This window comes from Amblyomma maculatum, unplaced genomic scaffold, assembly GCF_055883805.1.
Source record: "Amblyomma maculatum isolate TAMU_Amacu unplaced genomic scaffold, ASM5588380v1 scaffold_29, whole genome shotgun sequence".
Lineage (NCBI taxonomy): Eukaryota > Metazoa > Arthropoda > Arachnida > Ixodida > Ixodidae > Amblyomma > Amblyomma maculatum.
Window position 1 is genome coordinate 87,988 of NW_028146754.1, and position 21,377 is coordinate 109,364.

Genomic DNA, 21,377 nt, shown 5'->3' on the forward strand with positions numbered 1-21,377 from the left:
CTTCAGCCGGTCCTTCCCACTGTACTTCGAGCTTATTCTGCCTTGAACTTCTCAGCAACATCACCTGGTCCCCGATACAAAACGTCCTTTGACGGGCTGTCTTATCATAGTACACCTTGGAACGAGCCTGGGCTGACTTCATGCTGGCCTCAACGAGTTCCTTAGTGTTATGTAAGCGATTCAAGAGGTTCAGAATGAATTCTACTACTGTTGGGTCTTCTCCGCGCCCCTCCCAGGCTTCGCGCACCATTCGCAAAGGTGAGCGCAGTGACCTTCCGTACACCAACTCGGCTGGGCTAAATCCAGTGGATTCGTGCGGCACTGACCGCAAAGCGAAAAGCGCTGCAGGCAGGCAGGTATCCCATTCGCGCTTGTTTTCATAGCACAGTCCCCTCAGGACTCGTTTGAGAACAGAGTGCCATCTTTCTACGCTGTTGCTCTGCGGATGATGGATCGAGCTATGCACTACCTTAATGCCGCATCGCTCGAGAAATGAGGTGGTGAGGACACTCGTGAAAACGCTACCCTGATCACTTTGGACCTCGGAAGGGAATCCAACTCGTGCAAACACTGACAGCAGCGAATCCACTACACTCTCGGACGTCACCTCGCGCAGCGGAACAGCCTCTGGAAACTTTGTGGCTGGGCATAACATAGTGAGGATATAACGGTACCCTGACTCTGTCACAGGAAGTGGCCCAACTACATCTATTACTAACCGGTGAAACGGCTCGGTAATGATTGGTACTAACACCATCGGCGCTTTCCACTTATCTTGCGCCTTTCCAACCCGCTGGCACGTGTCGCATGACCGTACAAAATTTTCCGTGTCCTTAAAACATCCAGGCCAATAGTATTCTTGCAACAGCCTCTGCTTTGTTTTCTTTATTCCAAGGTGACATGACCACGAGCTGCCATGGGAAAGTCGCAGTAAGTCTCCGCGGTACTTTTGGGGAACAACTAATTGGTCCCGCTCTACTCCGCGCTTATCCTTGAATAAGCGATACAGCACTCCCTTTCTCATCTCGAAAGAAATATTGTTTGCTGTCTTAGTGGCGCGGTGGCGCTCCCTTATCTCCTGTATCTTGGGATCATTGGCTTGCTCTATAGCTAAGTCCTCTCGGGTTCCACTTAAAAGTCTCGTGAGATTACTAGACACTGGCGGCAAGAGGTTACTCTCAAGAACGTCCTCATTCCGCGTCTCATCAAGCTCACTTTCAAGTTGACATATCTGAGATGCCTCGCTCTCAAAGTTTTCTGACCTGCTATCTTCCACATCGACCACTGTTTTAACTGCCGTTTCTTCCGCTGTGGAATTTTCTGGTATGAGCAGTGTAGCTAGTTCTCGCGCCCTTGAACGTGTTAAGGCTTGCACAACTCTGTCTCCGAACAGGATGCCCCTCTTTCGCAGTAGCATGTCCGATTTGTTGGAGAACAAATACGGATAGCACTTAGGAAGCTTTCCTGAAACGGCAGCCTCGGTTGTTAATTCGCCGAAAGGGCCCTCGATGACCACGTTCGCGATCGGCAAGCACACACTCTGTTCCTCAACTACCTGTCGGATCCATGCACACTGTCCTGTATAGTCGGAAGGCGATACATACGCCGGATGGACAACATCCATCGTTGCGGCCGAATCGCGCAGTACCTTGCAAGGCTTCCCGTTGACTACTAGGTCATGCAGGTAGGGTTCTAAAAGCTGCATATTTTCATCGCAGTCCCTGACATACGAGAAAGCAATCTTTTCTTTCCGGCAGTTGACGGCAATGTGACCCTGCTCATTACACCTAAAGCATGTGAGCGGCTTCCTAGCCTCAAGCTTATTCTTTGTGTTCTGCACGTTGGTCACTTCCCCACTTTTCTCACTGCCGTCCTTTCTAGGGCGTTTGCCTGAAGAAGCCTTCCTTTCTTCGTTTGCAAATCTAGCAAAGTGCCTTTTCTGACGGTTATTTACACTCAACTTGGGATTGCGGAGCCTATCCACTGCTGGGTTGCTGAATTGTCGGCGCGAAGCGTACTCCTCAATGACTTCGGCAGCTTCAGTTGCCGACTTAATGTCGCCTCGGTCCTGTAACCAATTTCTTTCTTTTTCTGGGAGGCAGCTATAAAACTGCTCCAAAAGAATTCGCTCGATTACAGCGTCCCTATCACTGTAGGAATCAGTGCTCTTTAGCCACTCGCCCAAATTTACTCTTAAATTGTACAGGAATTCAGGGTAACTCTCGTCCCTGGACTTAGTAGCTTTCCGAAAACGTTGTCTGAACGCCTCGGCGCTAAGCCTATACTTTCTCAGAAGGCAAGCTTTGACCTTCTCGTAGTTGTCCGCGTCCTCCTTGCTTAGCCGCGCGACAACCTCCGCTGCCTCGCTGGGCAGAACCGTCAATAATCTCTGAGACCAAGTGTCTCGCTGGAAGGACAGTTTTTCGCAGGTTCGCTCAAAGTTAGCCAGATACAGACCGATATCCCCTGATATCACATATGGCTGCATGTACTTTGACATCTTGAAATCTGCCTCCTTGTTGAGACGAGGTACCGCTAGCTGGGGACAATCGCCCGACCTCTTGCTCAACTCTAGTTCTAATTTCCGGAGCTCAATTTCTTGGTCCAGCTTTTTTGCTTCTCTTTCAAGCTTCTCACGTTCGTGCTCCCTTTCCTCTTTTTCCCTCTCAAGTTCACGCTCCCTTTCCTCTTTTTCCCTCTGACGTTCGCGCTCCCTTTCCTCTTTTTCCCTCTGACGTTCGCGCTCCCTTTCCTCTTTTTCCCTCTCAAGTTCACGCTCACGCCTCTTTTCCTCTTTTTCCCGCTCTTTCTGCTGTCTGAGCTGCTCCTCCTTTTTTTGGGCGATGAGGTTCCATGCTTCACTGAGCTCCTCATCATCGGCTCCCAAATCTGTGATTGCCTTTATAATCAAAGGTTTTCGTGCCAAACCTCTTGTATCAATTCCCAATTCCTCACACAATTGCAACAGTTCCGGTTTCTGCAGCTTTTGTAGGTCCATGATCGCTCCGAGTGTCGGCTACTTCCAAAACAACAGTGCAAACTACCAAACCTAAAGGCGTTTCAACACTTTTTACCAGTTCTAAAATCTAACCCTGTTCTAGAACCTGGTCCACATCAGAAGAAAAGCCAAGCACTCACCCACACATGCGATCGATGTTCCGAGCTGCTCTCTTGTTGGCCGATTGTTGCGCCTGCTTGTTGCTTGACAAGCCACATCCCTCTCTGAAGATGCTGACCAACCAAATCCAGGGCACGCCCCTCAGGTATCGGCATCCAATCGAACACTTCACTGCACTGATGGTCTGAAGCACTGACTGGTCCGGCATTCATTCGTTGGGCGTGATCACTTGTTGGCGGGAAAAGCTTGGGAACGGCGAGGAGAGGAGGTACATTTCTATTCTTCAGCAAAGAAACCACAAGCTGGTTCTGACAAGGGGTTTTACTTCTCAGAAACCCGAGTGCACGTGGCGCCGCATAGGGCTCCCAACATGGTCCCTTTTCGACAATTGCAAATCTTTCCTGCATTCCCGGGAAATCACTTAATGGCCGTATGAGTCATGCTCCTTTCTTGTCCTGCATGTCAGCGGACATGTCACTCTGTCGTCTCCTTTGGATAGGAGGCATTCATCACTGGAGGATAGCACTTCTCGACTGGAAGGGTGGACAAAAGAAAGAAAGCACTTCCTGCTATTTCCCGCAGGGGGACGTTTCTTTGTGTTTTTCCAGACGTTCTCTTGACAGGGTCAATTTGGCATTTGCAGGTTGTCCACAAAGCAAAACATGCTTACAAAACAGGATTCCTGGAAACAGGCTCACTTAGAGCCATTGGACCATCACCACATATTCACAAAACTTATCCATGCCCACAGGCGAACAATAGAGCGCGCAATTGCGGATGCTTGGTCGTAACAGTCCACAGAACAAGTGTGACAGATACTGCGCCTTTCCCTTCCCATGAACCAACCAACCAACCACCCCGCCGCACCGCTGCGGCAGTTTTCTAGGTTTTGTCGTTTCTTTTGACGTGCGGCCAACGCGAAGTCTTTTTCCGTCTTTGCACGCTTCGCTCTGTTGTTTTGAAGCGCTTAGGGCTTTATTTCAAGATGAGCTTGCGGCGTGTGAAGAAACGATGCGCCGTGGCACATTGCGACAGCATGGACAGTACCGTCGGTGTCAAGCTACACCACTTCCCGCTGGACTTTCACAGGTGAGCTCTTGTCAGTGTCGTCTGCTACAAGGCATCTGCTCTAGGTATGCTCCGAATTCTTTCGTTGGGCTGTTTGCTTCTGTTTCTGTAACCAGTTCGTGCGCACGTGGCTTCATTTTTTCGGGGATATTTATGTACTACACTACAGGGCACACACTTTAAGTGCTGAGCTGTGCGAAAGAGGCTCACCATTTGTCTGATTTATGGTGAGTTTTATGCAGCCGGCTATTACCAGCGTTAACTTGATACCGGGCTCTCAGGAGCAACCACGCGCATGCCACTGACCGGAAGGCCAATTTAAAACGAATTGTGCTGCCTGGAAAGTCTGAGCACAACACTGTTTAGTTTTCCAACACCGCGAAGCCAATTTGACCCTCGCAACTGGTAGTATCGAAATTCAGCCACGTGTATATGCGCGGCCTTGAGGGTGCTTTAACTGAATTCACTCAGCAGGAGTTACTGCCTGTCTTGTTATTGCTATTCTGCATATGCATGACCGTTAGGGTAACTTTAAACGCACTTCATTCTCGTCAATCTTAACCATGGCATGAGGACGAGCGTACGTAACCGCACTCTTGGGCGCTGAGAGCTTGGGGCGACCATTACTACCATAGTACTGCATATTTTACTGCAGTTAGCATTGACTGGAATAATGACGCATTGGCGTTTGGAGAATGCAGTATTCCTTACGGCGCAATTGTGAATAACGTGTACGTTGCATCACGTCCAGGTGCCGAGCGTGGGTGCAGTTCTGCCACAACGTCAACCTGGAGAAGAAGACACCATGGCAGCTGCGAGACTTGCGTTTTTGTTCCAAGCACTTCGAACCGTCTGCGTATCTGTCTTCAAAAAGGCTGCGACTCGTGTTGATGCGCCTACCTATGTCATGTCATGTTTACCTCAATTGAAGCTGTCTTAGCACTGTCTTCTATGCTTTTCAATTTCCTACCTGGCAACGTTCGTGGAACTGCAGGGCTTTTTTTTCTATCCGCACTGTGACCATTGAGATGAATAGCCAGCTTAAAGAAACTACTGCTTGAGCTGCCTGTGACGCGTATTTTTTGTTGGTGTGCTTTATCACTGTATTTGTTTGGTTGCTGTAATTAACCATGAATATGAAAACCATACTTGCCGTACACTGTATTGCAAACTGTGCACTTGAGCCTGTGCTTTGTGCATCATACCTTGTACTCAAAAGTACTAGCACCCGTATTTCCACCAAGGTTTCCACTACGAATCATGCGTGATTGCATGCTTAGCCAGCCAAGGTAAGCCAGCGTCTGAAAGTGTTGGTGCCTTTCTATGCTGCTTTCTTTGCCAGTCACTTTCATTGGGTTCCGAACTGCACATTAACAAGGCCATAACTAGCAGGAACTCGAGCACATTTGATAGGAAAAGGTTAGCGCGCACTGAAAGGCAGCCTTCATGAGATACCGGCTTGAAAATGCGGGTTCTATATAAAGACTCTTTTAAAATTCGCGCTAAAATCATACGTATCCGTGACGTCATGCAACGTCACTCATACGTATTTCCCCCCAATATGGCGGTGCCCATGAGCCGCCATTTTTTGGACCAATGGGCGTCTATGGAGCCTTCGCTACCATGGTATATCTACCTTGGGTCATCATCCGGGACCGGTTATCCCCGAATGAGCGGGGAGAGGGAAAGAGACAGCGCGCAGGGAGCATTGGGAAGTGGCGCGGCCTTCCAATGCGCGTCGCGCCGCGGGCCCTACAGAATTCATCAGTCAGAATGTATTTTTTATCAGAATCTATTTATCGGTATGTATTTGCTCAGGCTGATAAATACATACTTAAGATTTTTTTTTCTTTTTCTTTCACTTCAGCCTCAATCTCTTTGGGATGTTAAAACCAGACAAGGAAATCATAGCTGCAGCAAAGAAGTTTTACAATTTTTTTGCCTGTAAATATTTCCATAGTGAATTTATTGGCGTAATTGTTTTTCCGGCAACATTACGTCACCCTCTATCGATTGACACCACTCATTAACCTCTACCACTTCACAATTACTGCAATTACAGCGAATAACTGCTGCGGACATGATTTTGCTAAAACGGCCTGCGTACAGAAATCTGTGAACATAGCTAATAATACTTTCCTATTAATACTTTGACATGAAATAGTACCTAAAGCAGGGTTCATTATTAGAGAGAGGCATCTGGTGACAAATTTCAGATCATTAATGGCATAGATGAATTCTTTTGAAATGACCACTATAATCATTTACATTTTTAATCAAGTAAGTGTACTTTGCCATTTCTCTAAGGTTCTCTTCAAGGGTTCATGTGGTACTGTTCTGTACGCCACATATACAGGTGGCAGTTGCGCATGGGCAGGTAGTGTGCTTTTCAAGCTATGTAATAATTTACACTTCAGCTATCTCATGCTTTCACTGTCCATATGACTGTGATGAATACAATTTTATGCACACACACACACACACACACATATATATATACATACATACATACATTCAAAACACCACAATACTCTCAAAGCTGTTGGTAACTCGTCATTTCACTCATGTGTGCTGCCTGTGTGTTGTGTGACGTAAATTCACGGGAAAGACCCCCAAGTGGACGAAATTATTTGGGGTCTCCACTATAATGTCTGTAATAGCCCGCGTTGCTGTGGTACGTAAAATGCCACAAACCAAACCAAGCCAATCACATGTGTGTGCCATTACGTGCCCCTTATCTACCCTTTTTCGGCAACACTATGACATAATACATAAAGGACAAGCCATGGTTCACAGTTGCACTTTGCTACAATGTTTTCATCGTGGTCGCGCCGCATAAGAAAATAATGTTCGAGACAGTGCACAGGGTATTCAAGGGAGTTACAAATATACTTCTTTCACATTCCTGGCGAATGCGTGATGTGTCTGTTTCCAGCAACAGGTAGTATCAGTACTCAAAACACATTGCTCACTATAGATACAGAAATGTGAGCATGTTAACTCTACAGGCTAATAAAAGTGCTTCAAATGGTGCAATTGCAGTTATGCATTTTAAAGAATGTGCAGACACTTTGCTATAAATGAATGAATGTACTGTGCCCTTTTAATTGCATAGACACTTTGGAAACATCTGTGCTCTTGTGAATGACATTGGCCCTTCAGGACTGCACCATTCGTCTCCTATACAGTGCTTGCATAAATATGGTGCAGTATGATACAGTTACGTAGTGGTGACGAGGTCGACGGCACAAATGAAGGGGTCGATGATTGCACTAAAGAAGCTATCTATTTGGCCGACTTGCGCCCGCAAAAGAACTAGGCAACTCGGCGGCGGCGATAGAAACAAACGTGCTCGTCGATCGTCGAATAAAAAATGCTCATCACACTCGTCAACGCTCAATTTAAAGGCTGCACAGAACAATCTAGATAACGTCGCAAACAGCTACCAGCACGGGCTGGAACATTGTGGAAAGACACCCGAGTGGCCGGAACATTCGAGACAGATCTCGGTGCATCTTGCGCTACAACGAAACTGATAAAGGTGTGACTCGCGACATCGAGCATTAACAAAGATTACGGAACTGATAAGCGGTCCAGAATCAGAGTGATAAGTCTGTATGCCGGCGGCTATTAAAAAAACAACAAATACAGTTTTGAAGGTTTCGCGGCATTACTCCCCCTTATAAAAAAACATCGCCTCGATGTACCAAAACAAAGAAACTTAAACACTGCAATGTTTAACCACCACAAATTCTTTAACGCGCGTAATATGGCTTCAGTCGTACAATATGTACAATTTCTGAGCATTCGCGTCGCCGTTGTGGTGCTGACGTTCCGTCGGGAATGACTTCATAGTCCAGCGGTCCGACGCGGCAAATGATTTTGTACGCCCAAAGTATCGACGCAATAACTTTTCACTTAATCCGCGACGGCGAATTGGTGTCCAAACCCACACTGGGTCTCCTGGATTGTACTCTGCATGGCGTCGTCGCAAATTGTATCGTCGGCTGTCGGTGAGCTGCTGGTCTTTAATACGCAGCCGTGCGAGTCGTCGGGCTTCCTCTGCACGCTGCAGGTAGGCGGTGACGTCAAGGTTGTCCTCGTTGGTTACGTGCGGCAGCATTGCGTCGAGCGTCGTCCTGGGCTCCCTGCCGTACACAAGCTTAAATTGGGTCGCTCTGGTCGTCTCCTGGACTGCCGTGTTATGCGCGAAGATCACGTACGGCAATATGGCGTCCCAGGTCTTGTGTTCAGCGTCGACGTACATGGCGATCATGTCCGCGATAGTTTTATTCAGGCTCTCCTTAAGGCCATTGGTCTGGGGATGGTACGCCGTTGTTCGTCGATGGCTTGTATGACTGTATTCCAGGATGGCTTGCGTCAACTCTGCCGTAAACGCCGTTCCTCTGTCCGTGATGAGCACTTCTGGAGAGCCATGTCGCAAAAGAATTTGTTCGACAAAGAATTTGTCGACTTCTGCCGCGGTACCATTTGGTAGTGCTTTTGCTTCGGCGTAACGGGTAAGGTAGTCAGTGGCCATGATGATCCACTTGTTACCCATAGACGAAAATGGAAAGGGGCAGACGAGATCCATCCCAATTTGTTGAAAGGGCAGTATTGGGGGCGGGATCATGTTTAGTAGTCCTGCTGGTCTGATCGGCAGCGTCTTGCTTCGTTGGCACTAACGACACGTCTTCACTTAGTGGGCGACTTCGGCAGGCAGTCGCGGCCAGTAATACTTCTCCTGAATTCGACACAAGTGCGCGCAAATCCGAGATGGCCTGTTGTACGGGCTCATCGTGCAACGCCTGCAGAATTTCCTGCCGGAAGTTTTTAGGCACTACAAGAAGCTGCGCGGTCTTGTTGGTTGCAAAGTTCTTCTTCACTAGGAGGCCATTGCTTAACGCAAACGATGATAAATGTCGCCTGAATACACCAGGAGGGGAAGTGGTCTTTCCTTCTAAGTAATCGGATAGCGCTTTCAGCTCAGGGTCTGATCGCTGTTGTTCTGCTAAACCGCTGGCGCTTACCGGTCCCAAAAAGACGTCGTCGTCATCGTCCTTCGGGGGAGCGTCGACGGGAGCGCGTGATAGGCAGTCTGCGTCGGAATGCTTCCGGCCCGACTTATAGACTACAGTAAAATCAAATTCTAGAAGTTGTAGGCTCCATCTGGCAAGGCGGCCGGAGGGATCTTTCAAATTAGCCGGCCAGCAGAGCGCATGATGGTCGCTAACAACCTTGAATGGTCGGCCGTATAGGTATGGATCAAACTTAGAAGTAGCCCTGATGATCGCAAGGCACTCCTTCTCAGTCGTCGAGTAATTGACTTCGGCTTTTGTGAGAGACCTGCTAGCGTAGGTGGTTACTTTTTCCTGTCCGGCACTCTTCTGGACGAGAATGGCTCCTAGGCCCACACTGCTCGCGTCGGTGTGAATTTCGGTCCAGGCGTTTTCATCAAAGTGGCCAAGTACAGGAGGGCATTGCAGGCGGCGCTTAAGTTCGTCGAAGGCTTCTCCTTGCGGCGCTTCCCATTTAAAAGATACGTCAGCCTTTGTAAGCTGCGTCAACGGTTCGGCGATCTGCGAGAAGTTTCTGACAAATCGTCGATAATAAGCGCACAGCCCAAGGAATCGGCGCACAGCTTTCTTGTCGGCAAGCGGTGGGAATTGTGCGATTGCAGCTGTTTTCTCCGGGACTGGGCGAATATCGTCATTGCTAACGATGTGACCTAGGAACCGGAGTTCTTCGTAGGCGAAGTGACACTTCTCTGCTTTTAGCGTTAGTCCCGATGACTTGATGGCTTCCAGCACTGCCTGTAGTCGTTTTAGGTGGTCTTCAAAGTTTGAAAAGAAGACAACAACGTCGTCCAAATATACCAAACAAATCTGCCACTTCAAGCCTGTCAGGACTGTGTCCATTACTCGTTGAAATGTGGCTGGTGCGGAGCAGAGGCCAAATGGCATCACCTTGAACTCAAAAAGACCGTCCAGTGTTATGAACGCGGTCTTCTCGTGATCTCTTTCGTTGACCTCAATTTGCCAATATCCGCTTTTCAGGTCCATCGATGAGAAGTACCTTGCATTGCCGAGCCGGTCGAGAGTTTCGTCGATGGGGGGAAGCGGGTAGATATCCTTCTTCGTTATGCTATTCAAGCGGTGGTAATCAACGCAGAAGCGAAGTGTGCTGTCTTTCTTCTTCACCAAAACGACTGGTGCCGCCCAGGGGCTGTTCGATGGCTGGATTACGTAATCACGCAGCATTTCATCAACCTGATCGCGAATGGCCTGGCATTCTCGCGGCGATACACGATAAGGGCTTTGGCGCAGAGCTCGGGCGTGTTCGTCCGTTATTATGCGGTGCTTGGCCAGTAGTGTTTTTCGTACCTTCGATGACGATGAGAAGCACTCCCCGTAGCTTCGAAGCAGGCTGAGAATCTGGTCGTTCCTGTTGTGGGTCAATGCCGGGTTGATGTCAAATGTGGGCTGACGGAAAAGGTCCGGCGCGTCTTCCAGCGTTTGGTAGTGGAGGGCGAATACATCTTTGAGGTCCGCTAATTCGTCGAGAAAAGCGATCATCTTGCCCTTGTTGAGAGGGCGGTATTCTTCAGTGAAGTTTGTTACCAGCACCTGAGCTTGTCCTCTCCGGAATTTCGCGATGCCTCTTGCGATGCCGATACCTCGTTCCAAGAGCAATTGGATATTTCCTTCGACGATGCCTGCAGCGGTTTCGACGTCTGTGCGTTTAGAGCGACGTGTTGTGTCGAAGTCGTCGTAGTAGGTATGGCTTTGTCTGCAGAGAGCTTGATTAGCTTGGATTGGAGGTCGATGATAGCCCTATTTTCATTTAGGAAGTCCATGCCTAAAATCACGTCGCGGGTACACGGCTGCAAGACCACAAAGCTGGTGGGGTAAGTACGCCCATTTACGGTTATTCTTGCAGTACCTCGTCCCGATGGAGTAATTAGGTTGCCATCTGCGGTGGGAATCAGTGGGCCATCCCAAACGGTTGTAACTTTCCTGAGATGCGAGGCTAATGGTCCACTGATGACTGAATAGTCAGCTCCGGTGTCTACAAAGGCAGTGACTCTGTGACCGTCGATATCAACTTCAAGGTCACATGTTCGCGTCCTCGCATTGCACGCGAGCCTTAGTGTCCGATCTCGGCTTCGTCGTTTCTTCAGGTCATGGCCGGGGCATACCGTTGTTACTTCGCTGGGCGGCGGTGTCTGCTTGCACTCTGGTCGTATTGTCGTCGATGTCGTCGTGTGGAGCGGCGATAAAATGGCTGCGTCGTAGTTAGTGGTCGTCGGCGGCGGAGGATCTTCGTCGTTTCGCCGTTGAGCAACCTCACCTCCAAAGGTTGCTGCCTTTAGATTCCCCTACGGAGGCTAGGAGACCGTCCTTGCACGTAACCGCGGCCCGGCGACGCAAATCGGGCATTGTACGGCGATGGGGAGCGTGGCAGACGCCTTGGCGACGAGGCAGGAAGTCGTTGATTTCCTGTGGTAGCTCGCCAGGACGGGGTCGTGGGGCGTCGACAGCGAAACCACGGAGGCCGATCCGCCTGTACGGGCAGTGACGGAGGATGTGTCCTGCCTCACCACAATGGAAAAAGAGCGGTCGGTTGTTTGCTGTCCTCCAGGCGTCGCACTTTATGGGGCTTGGGGGGTCGTTGGTTGGCTTGGCGGGCGGGGACCAAGGGGCGGGTTTCGGGAGCAGGATGGCAGCGACGAGGGCTGTGGGAGTTCGCGTCGGGGTGCAGGACGACATAATGCAGCTGCATAGTCCATCGCTGCTGATTCATGCACGGGAGCCGTCGGAAACGTCGCTTTAGGAACGCCCAGCGCCTGCTGAACTTCTTCACGGGCGACGTCCGCGAGCGTCGCCACCTGGGGTTGTTGCGATGATGGCAGCATTCGGCGGAGCTCCTCTCGCACGATCTCCCGGATGAGATCCCGAAGGTTCTCTCCGCTTGCAGATTCGCTGGGGTAGCGGCATGAGTAGTGTGGTTGAAGTGGTCGCTCGTAGTGGCGCATCCGGGTGTCCAACGTCTTCTCGATGGTCGATTCTTCACTTTCAAATTCTTCCACAGTTTTCGGCGGGTTCCGGACAAGCCCCGCAAAAAGCGACTCTAACTCCTCGCATTAGGAGTTTCACTCTCTCACCTTCGATCATGTTAGGGTCGGCGCGGCGAAACAGGCGTTTCATCTCCTCTACGTAAGCAAGGACGGGCTCGTTTGGTAGTTGAATTCTTGATTGGAGGAGAGCCTGAGCTGTTCCTTTTCAAGCAGAACTTGTAAAGGCCATCAAGAACTGTACTTTGAATATCTCCCAATCCTTGAAAGAAGTCTCGTGATTTTCAAACCAAATTCGGTCATGTCCTGAAGAACAAAGTAGACCTGCCTGAGTTTCGCAGCGTCGTTCCAGCCGTTGAAATCTGCCACACGGTCGAACAGGTCTATCCTATCTCCCGCATCTTCATCCGGTAGTCCATGGAAGCAGAGGGGCTCACGGGGTTGGACGAAAACAACCGGTGCTGTAGGCTGGGTCATTGTCAGCGTCGATGCCTTCCGAGATCGAATGGGGTCAGGTAGCAGACAGTGTTCGGGTTGTAGGCCTTGAAGTCGGCGGCTGTCTCTGTGACCTGTAGGCTAGTCTCCCAAGGCGACAGGAACACGGCTTGGGTCTTCGCTTGAAGGATCAAAGGCAGCACCTCCACCAGATGTTGCTACTCGAAATGGCAGAACAAGCGGCGTTTTAACAACACTAACACCACTGAAGCACTGACGAAGACGAGTTTGATTGTGCACGCTCCCAGGTGCAGCCCAGCAATGGGATCTTGAAGAGAGTGCAATGAATGGCACCCACGACGCCGTGGAAGCCTCCCAGAGGTTTTATGTATTCAGGCCAGGCCCATGCTCCGGAGAAGGGTAGCGGAAACAAGACGTAGGTGTTTCACTTGTGACAAACATTTCTACTGCTCTCGATTACGAACATACATGTGGTACGAAGGCGTGTTTGAGCTGCACGCCCAATAGATCCCTTGCAAAAATATGCCCTTTGTGGCGGTCACTGGCACTAAAGCGCGCCGCCGCCATGTTGAGGGCACGCCGGAATCCGGAGGAAGGTGCGTTTCGGTGACCGCACGGATAAACAACGAAACGCCGCGCTTGGCTGTCGAAATCGCTGGAATCCGCTGGCTTTCACTCCATATCAAAATGGTCAACTCCTGCTGTGTTCCGTAATGTCACCAGCGTGGATATCACGATGAAAACGGCGAAAAGGTACGTACTACGTGCGTTTTTCCTGCCGCTGTCAACCGATGTCAGTTTCCGGATATTGTGCTTCGTCGCGGATAACGATGTCGACTCACGTCGCTTTGTTTTCTGATCTACTGCAACGAAAGTTTCTGGATTTGTGTGCCCCGAAAATGAAACAAATGCACCTGATTCGCGAAAGCAACAAAGATACCGAAAATAAACGGCTGACGCACATTGTCAACTGGCTGTGCAGGAACGTATTAGGAAGCAGCCATGCGGTACTTCACAGAAACATTAATTTGCATTTTCAACATAGCACACCATTGCGGTGCCGATGGAAACGCCGACTGAACGACCCTGCGCTCGTGCGTTCGTGCGCAGTCGAGTATACACACCGATGAAATCGCGCGCGTGACCTCTCGATGCGATAGTGTTTTGTTAAAGCATCCTCCTGTCTCGGGCGTCCCTCATAGTCTGAGTCGCTTTGGGACGTTAAACCCCATAAAAGAAAGAAAAAGAAATGTCTATGGACTCGCATCACATAGCACACTTGTTTACGTCTCGCTCGAATCGAAATGCGGTAACTGCAGGAAATATTGCTGAGGCTGCCCGGAGATTGCAGCAAGACGCTTTTGCCACACCATCGCCGCATGTGCTCAAGCGCGTAATTTCGTTTATGGTACTGGGTTTTAACGTCCCAAAGCGACCCAGGCTACGAAGGACGCTGTAGTAGGGGGGGAGGGGGGGAGGGGCTCTGAATACTTTCGAACACCTGGGGTTCTTTAACGTGCACTGTATTTCTCCTTCATCGAAACGCGCCCGGGTTCGAACCTGGGTACTCCAGTTCAGTAGTTAGCGCCCTAACCACTGAGCCACTGCGGCGGGTACGGCCGATTTCATTGGTGTGCATTTATCTGCGTGATCGATCGAGTTAACTTGTCATAACCCATTTAACCATTCATATGAAGCCAGCAGTCATTGAAACGAAGGAAAGCATAAGAAATGCTCTTTTTATTCATTAACTAATGAGAAGTGTAAAAATTTCTACATCAAGTATTTTAGGAAAATTGTTGCACTGCCAATGACCCATTGGCGAGCACCATAAATAAAAAAACACATTGCCTTACGCTTTCCTTCGTTAAGGGCTGACTTCTGTCATAACACTCTTTTGTCTACCATTGTCTGCATACTAGCTAACAAGCCAAGTCACTCACAGTGTCATTCATACCACCTTTTGCAGATCTCTTACCACAAGTTCCCAAGAGACAAGCTGCTTCTCAAGAAGTGGATAGTGGATATAAAGAGAGATCCAGGCCCTAATTTTGTTGTAGATCAGTCGACAAAGGTGTGCTCCAGACACTTTAAGCCAGATGTTTTTGTCAACAATGTGGCAAGTGGAAGGCGTTTCCTGAAAGAAAATGCTGCTACTTCTGAATTCCCATTTTCCAGGGCAGTGACCAAACGGCGGCCACCAAAGCAGCGCGTTCTGCTGCGCGTCAACAGTGACCAGTCGCCTAGCACAAGCAGTGCACAGTCAGAAGAAACCTGTGCTCATGGGAGTACTCAAGATGACGAGGATCTGACAAGCCATGACGACACTGCGGACTGTGACTCTGTACCCATGGAATTGGGAGAGGAACCACTGGACTCTCAAGATTGTTCTGCATGCCCCAACATAAGAGCAGAGCTTCAGGCCAAGTGTGAGGAGCTGAAGGGCCTCTATGCTTATGTAACACATCTCAAGAAGTGTCTAGAAGTGAAATGTGAACTTCAGGAAGCTAAAAAGAAGAGTTCTGAGCTATCAAAAGCGAATGAAACTCTCCAGCAGCAGTGCGAAATGGCCGTGCAGCAAGTGGAAGAACTTCGAGCACTGAACGAAAAACATCAGCCAAGAATATTCACTCTCGACAAGTTCAAGAATGACGACACCAGCATGCAGTTGTATACGGGACTGCTCAGCTATCAGCATTTCCAGAAGTTGCTGATAATGTTAAAACCGGGGGAAAATGCATGTAATGTGTATAACAAGAGGCAATGCCTGTCCAGTGATTGTTGTCAGAGGTCGTCCTCGCAAGCTTTTTCCAGAGGAAGAGCTATTCCTCACACTGTTGAAACTCAGGACAGGATTTTTCCACCCACACCTTGGGCACATTTTTGTCATCTCTGTTAGTACGGTGTCAAGAGTGTTTTCTAGCTGGGTGAGCCTCATGTATGTGCAGCTGGGAAAAATTTTTTTGTGGGCGCCTCGAAGTGTGATCGACAACCACATGCCTGCTGTTTTCCGTGACCGCTACCCCTCTACAAGAGTGATTATTGACGCCACCGAGATTAGGTGCGAGGTATCAAGTTCTCTCGTAACACAGTCAGGAACATATTCAAACTATAAATCCGCCAACACTTTCAAGGCGCTTGTTGGTGTAGCACCGGATGGTCTGTTGACTTTTGCATCAGAATTTTTCATGGGATCTCTGTCCGATAGAGAAGTAGTGATAAGAAGTGGATTTCTGGACCAAACATTTTCTCCTGGGGACTCTGTTATGGCCGACAAAGGCTTCAAAATCAATGACCTGCTTGAAGAAAAAGGCGTTGGCCTGAACATTCCCCATTCCTGAGAAAGGGCCAGTTTGAAAAAAAAGATGTTCAAGAAACACAGGATATTGCATCCTGTCGCATCCACGTCGAGCGAAGAATACAGCGCATTAAGTGTTACCACATCTTTGTCCGCCCCATTCCGCTATCCCTTGGTCCACTGGTAAATCAGATATGGGGAGTCTGTGCAGTGCTAAGCAACATGCAAAGTCCTTTGATTATTGAATGTGAATGATTTTTTTCAAGTGTTCACTTCAAGGATGCCTTAAGTAGATGCATTTATTCAGTCCTTCAGCTTCTTTACGTAGAAAGGCAGCAGAGTGTCGAAATAGAAATTGTCAAGCACACTTGCCATACTCGTCCACTTGTGCTCACAGAAACCTAACCGTTGCACATTGAGGAAGTGTGGGCCAAACACTACAAAGTCTGCCCATTGTGTATGGGTTACACCCATCTGACCGTGAACCTTCATGAAGTAGTCGTGGTCCTCCTTGAGAGCAGGTGTGCCGTTTTCATCAAACGTCATGAAAAAATCTTCACGCAGAAGGTCCTCCTCCTTGGCATCTCGCAGCGAATAAGGGCATTTGACTTCAACAGTGCCCCACGGGAAGGGCTCATGGGGGTCGAAGGCAATGGCATCAGGTGATGCACCAAGCCGCGGTTTGCCTGGGTCAACGAAAATGCCGCAGTTCATCAGTTCCACTGAATGGCCTGCTGAAGCCATTGTTTCCTTGTATCGAAGCAGTGCGTCGCTTTCGTTTGCGATTCCATACCTGAAATAAAGCAGACAGGTGACATTACGAATGCAAACATCTTTCTCAGGCTACTTATGTAAACAGTTGCATAGGGCACATGCCCTGACAAGTTAATTGCAACATATACACATACCTGACAGCCCTAACACGAGACAAGTCCTTTACAGCAGTCAGATTGGCCAGCCCCTTCTCGGTCCGCTGTTTTCGGTTCATCACCACTCCAAAATTGGATGCTGTCAAACGGAAGGAGCGTGCATGCATCCATGTTGGGCTAAGCCGTTGCTTTCTTGACGCCTTCTCCAGTTGCTGGGCCTCGGCTGGCGTTACAACTATTCTCTAAAAAATAAAAGAAAACTCTTAGCATGCTGTGTAAATACTACAGAGAAACCGCATGCCACAAATACTCTATTATGTGCCACATGTTTCAAAAATAGTGTCCAGTTTTTGAGAGACGGGACATTTTTATGTCAAGAAACGAAACAGAGGTCATAAGAAAAGATACCTCGAGTACTGTTGCAGTAGGCCCATCCACTCCGCCACGAACCACTCAAGGTATGACGTCTCGGAAACACTCAAAAGGTTGCGGCGTCTCCCGCAGTTGTTCTCGTTTCTTCAGGTTTCCCGACATGAGAACCGAAAAGCCATGTGGTACCAACGACTGCTTGTAGCTCAGCAGTGAGCCTTCTACTCGTTTGCCATATTTCGTATCACTGGTGTCACTGTATTCGGCAGCTTGCAGAACAGCTGCAAAGTGTTCCATCCCATCCAATGTGCTAAGGGCGTCGACAAATTCTTTGATGTCTCTCTGCTGCTGGTCGATAGGTTCACTGGCAGCATGGCCCTCGTAAATCTTCGAGCTGCGGGAAACAGTTTGCCCACCTTCTGTAACTTTCCTCCAGTCTATCTTCTGTATACTGGTTCCCCGCAGAGGATTTCGCCTCGGCACTCGCCATTGCTGAGGCAAATCGGTCGGGGACAGATGCTGTGGTGCTTCCAAGAACCCATTTTCTTGCAGCAGCGCCACAACCCTCAACACAGCTTGCAAGTGGTTGCAGGCATATTTTCCAGCAGCACACTCGCACTGCCCACCAAGCACGTCACCTTGCTGTGACAAGGCTGCAGAAACAGTATAGGGTGGCTCTGTTTTTCTCTGGCTCCTGTGGCAGCTGGCCCTCACGAATACCATGTTGTTTCTGAAACAAAGAGAATAGTACCTGCATCAACATTTGTTGTGTGACTAAAACAGCCTCATATGAGAAGAGTCTCAAAAAATAAAAACTGAGCAACAGAACGGTGAGAACTAAGGGACGACTGCGTAGCTCGCAGTACTAGCTGCTTCGCGTTCTCGTCATGTTGCTTCTTACACTTGTTTTAATGCACTACCCGCTGCACGGAGCTTACGCTCGTCATACGTTATATAGAACGATCATCAGGACGTCGTAGAGCGCCTGATTTAGCAAGCATAGTGAGCCGATAGCGCTGCGGCGGAGTGTCGGAAAACAAATCAAGTGACATCGCAGCTGTTTCACTACAGGTGCCGCGCGTGCGCCCGGTTCTCGTGCCCATTCGGTCAAGTTTGAACGGATGTATCGACAAAAGTCAGTCGTACCTGTTTCAGAGCGTCGTTATATTTTCTACCCCCCAGCGACACTCGATCGCTTTATGGGCAAGCATTACCGGGTCAGTACTCTATGGGGGGCATGCTCTCGATAACTGCCCTTCACGGCGGGGCTACACAACGTTAGTACACGGCTCATTCCTTGTTGGCGTAACCTAACCACGCCCCCAGCGACTCCGCGGTTCGTCGAGTTTTTCGCAGAAAAGAACTCGAAGCTTTCCAGAGCCGCGGTTGGCTTTCGAGAGTCGCAGCGTTTCGCTGGTCGACGTAAGTAGGCGCAACTCCTTGGTGGCCTCCAAATCATGCCGAACATCACACACTAGGAGCTTTACGCGCAGCTTGAAAACCCAGAGAATGGGAAAGAAACGCATACGACGCAGGCGAAACAAGTCAGCAACACCGCCAGCTTAATCGTATTCAGTCTTGCATGTACTTTTTTTTTCTGCCATTCAAACAAACACGTAGGGAAAAAAAGGCAAACAAAACAGTCATACATTGCAACTGGTACAGAAACACGGCACGTGTTTCAGGGCCCCTCATCTGTTCGGTTTTAACAGCCGTTAACGCGCCAAAACAAAAGACAGGTTACTTACGTTGTGCTGGAATGGTTTGCCAACACAGAAGACGCGACGACGCAGCTCTCGGTGAGAAGCTTGTAGGCCCTTCGTTGACATTTCGTCGTCGCCGTCAACCGAGACACATACGCATCAATATGCGCACGGCGAAGCGGCGGCAAGTCCGCGAGGTTTTTTTCCCACGCACACACTGGATAAACGATGTCGCTCATGGTGATGGACACATTCACAAAGCATCTTCTTCGCAGCAGCAGCGGCTTAGCGCTAACAGCGGGTGGTGTATTAAAATCGGCAATCAGCAACCGGCGCGCGCAGGGCTAACAAGAGAAAAGAGAGGCTGCCCCCAACATGGCGGAAGTCTTCCCAGAGTGCTTTTCGAATCGAAACCGAAACCGAAAATCACGGGTAGGTGACGTATTTTTGCAAGGGGTCTATTGATGCACTGAACGGAAAGAAACGGTTTGGGCGATTAGTAGGTGAGCCGGGGCATGCGAGGTTTCAATCGGCAGGTCGTGACGAGTTTAACGTTAGCAAACCGCTAGTGACACCCGTGGGATGAAGGGTCTTCTAGTAAGGTGCCACTACATAAGCGGGAAAACGAAAAAAATATGTGCGTCGCAACTACAACGACAACCAAGCAATTGCTTCCAAAACACACGAACTCGGTTATCTTGTATCGCCCAGTATAATAGCACAAACAAAACTGTAACGAAGAGCATGACTGGAGGCCGCGAAGAAAATGATCAAGCTCACCTCAAACAGACGAAACCGCAGCAGCGCGACTTGCATAGCTCTACGAAGAGCAACGCCGACACGATTACCTAGGAAATAGTTCCGAGAGGTCGCGTTTGACCTCCAAATCAACACAAAGGGGTAAAAAAAAGTTAGTTGCATGTTTTCCACGCTCCAAGACGTCCAGCATGTGCACCCAATTGTAGCAGTCGCTCTGCAGCCTTGTTGAATCTTGTTAAAGACTGCGGTTAAGACTGCTTGTGCGGTGTTTTAAGCGCAGTCTTAAATGCGCACTAAACGTTTCGTGCAAGCGACTTAAGCCATAGATACCATAGGGAGATCTGGAGCCAACCGATACAAACTATAATGCCTGGCCGAAAGCTATGAATGAACTGCGCAGTGATGGCATTTTGCCGCAAGGTGGCAACATCATAGAAGTAACGACTTGGCTAACCCAACTACTACACGCGTTTTTTTTTTGTATCTGCGTTGATTGCAAAGCGCACTTCTCATTCGATGTTTCAGCCAAGGATGTGCGCGCCGCTCTTCGGCGGCTTCTCAAAATAACTGAAACTGAACTAAAGGCCGCCGCCGTGTTTTGGGGGGACGTGGAATTGTAGCGATGTTCACTGTGTGCATGTATGATGGTACGCTTGTGTTCGGCGTGGTTAGCGTGATGTGTCGGTGCTGTGCTCAGTGTTACTCATATACCTTGGTGTGCTTTCCACGACCGGCTTAGTGCTTTCTGGCTTCAGTTCTGCAGAGCGTCAATATCGCCTGCTGCTCCTCGCAGACCTCCACCTGCGTGGTTAGCGTGGCGCGTCGGTGTTGTGCTCAGTGTGCTGATATAACTTGGTGTGCTTTCCACGACCAGCTTAGTGCTTTCTGGCTTCAGTTCTGCAGAGCGTCAATATCGCCTGCTGCTCCTCGCGGACCTCCACCTGCGGCGTGAGCGTGTTTTCAGGGAGAGAACAAACCCCTTGGACGTTTATAGCGAGCAAGAGCTACAGCGACGTTTCCGCTTCGGTCGGGCAGGCATAGCTTATTTAACCGAGCTGCTGTATGAGGACATTTCTCACCCGACTAATCGCAGCCACGCACTATCCTGCACAGTGCGAGGTGCTTCTTGCGCTAAAATTCTTTGCCACTGGAGGCTTCCTTATACGGGCTGGGGACACAGTCGGCGTGCACGAGTCGACGGCAAGCCGGGCAGTCAGGAGCGTCTCCCTGGCACTGAAAAGGAGCGCCGCAGCCTGGATACGGTAAGAGCAGTCTTTGTCATTTCACCCATTTTGCCTGTTGTGATATTCCTCGGCAAGTAGAGTCAAGCAGGAAGAAATAGAATAGTGTTTTAAATCGTACACCTTTATTCAGAGCTCAATGTGATGAAAATGACCCATAGCGTACTTTTGCCAACACAAAGTAACATTTTGAGGGATGTTAAAGCGTTAACCGCATGGTGGACAGGCCGCGTCGCGCGGGGGGCTGGGGGTGCGCCAATGCCTACGTTTATGAACGCCAAAGCATCGCCACTCGTCGCTGTCGCTCAGGTTGTAGGTTTTTAGAAAATTGCGCGTGCCGCCCAGGAGCAGTGCGCGAGGTAGCCAATCGCAAAAGGCTTTAGGGCACTCAACCTTCTTTCTAGGTTTCTTTTTTTTTTGTG

At 49.4% G+C, this 21,377-nt stretch overlaps 1 protein-coding gene and 1 pseudogene across 1 annotated transcript; one reads left to right on the plus strand and one right to left on the minus strand.

Annotated features, from left to right (window-relative positions):
- Positions 1–15,652: 15,652 nt before the first annotated feature.
- LOC146170875 (uncharacterized) lies at positions 15,653–16,672 on the plus strand (annotated as a pseudogene).
- Positions 16,318–19,194, minus strand: LOC146170876 (uncharacterized). Its single transcript, XM_084586727.1, has 4 exons — positions 19,001–19,194; positions 17,442–17,982; positions 16,923–17,125; positions 16,318–16,807 (listed from the first exon to the last, which is right to left on the minus strand). The coding sequence occupies exons 1-4, from the start codon at positions 19,192–19,194 to the stop codon at positions 16,318–16,320; spliced, it is 1,428 nt and encodes a 475-aa protein (XP_084442853.1).
- Between the last annotated feature and the right edge of the window lie 2,183 nt (positions 19,195–21,377).

Bases quoted from the DNA above. Each gene is read 5' to 3' on its own strand.
- LOC146170876 (XM_084586727.1), bottom strand. From the start codon at position 19,194: ATGAGCGACATCGTTTATCCAGTGTGTGCGTGGGAAAAAAACCTCGCG. The intron at 17,983-19,000 runs GTAAGTAACCTG...TCTTTGTTTCAG, and splicing joins GCAAACCATTCCAGCACAAC to AAACAACATGGTATTCGTGA. The intron at 16,808-16,922 runs GTATGTGTATAT...GCTTTATTTCAG, and splicing joins TCTCGTGTTAGGGCTGTCAG to GTATGGAATCGCAAACGAAA.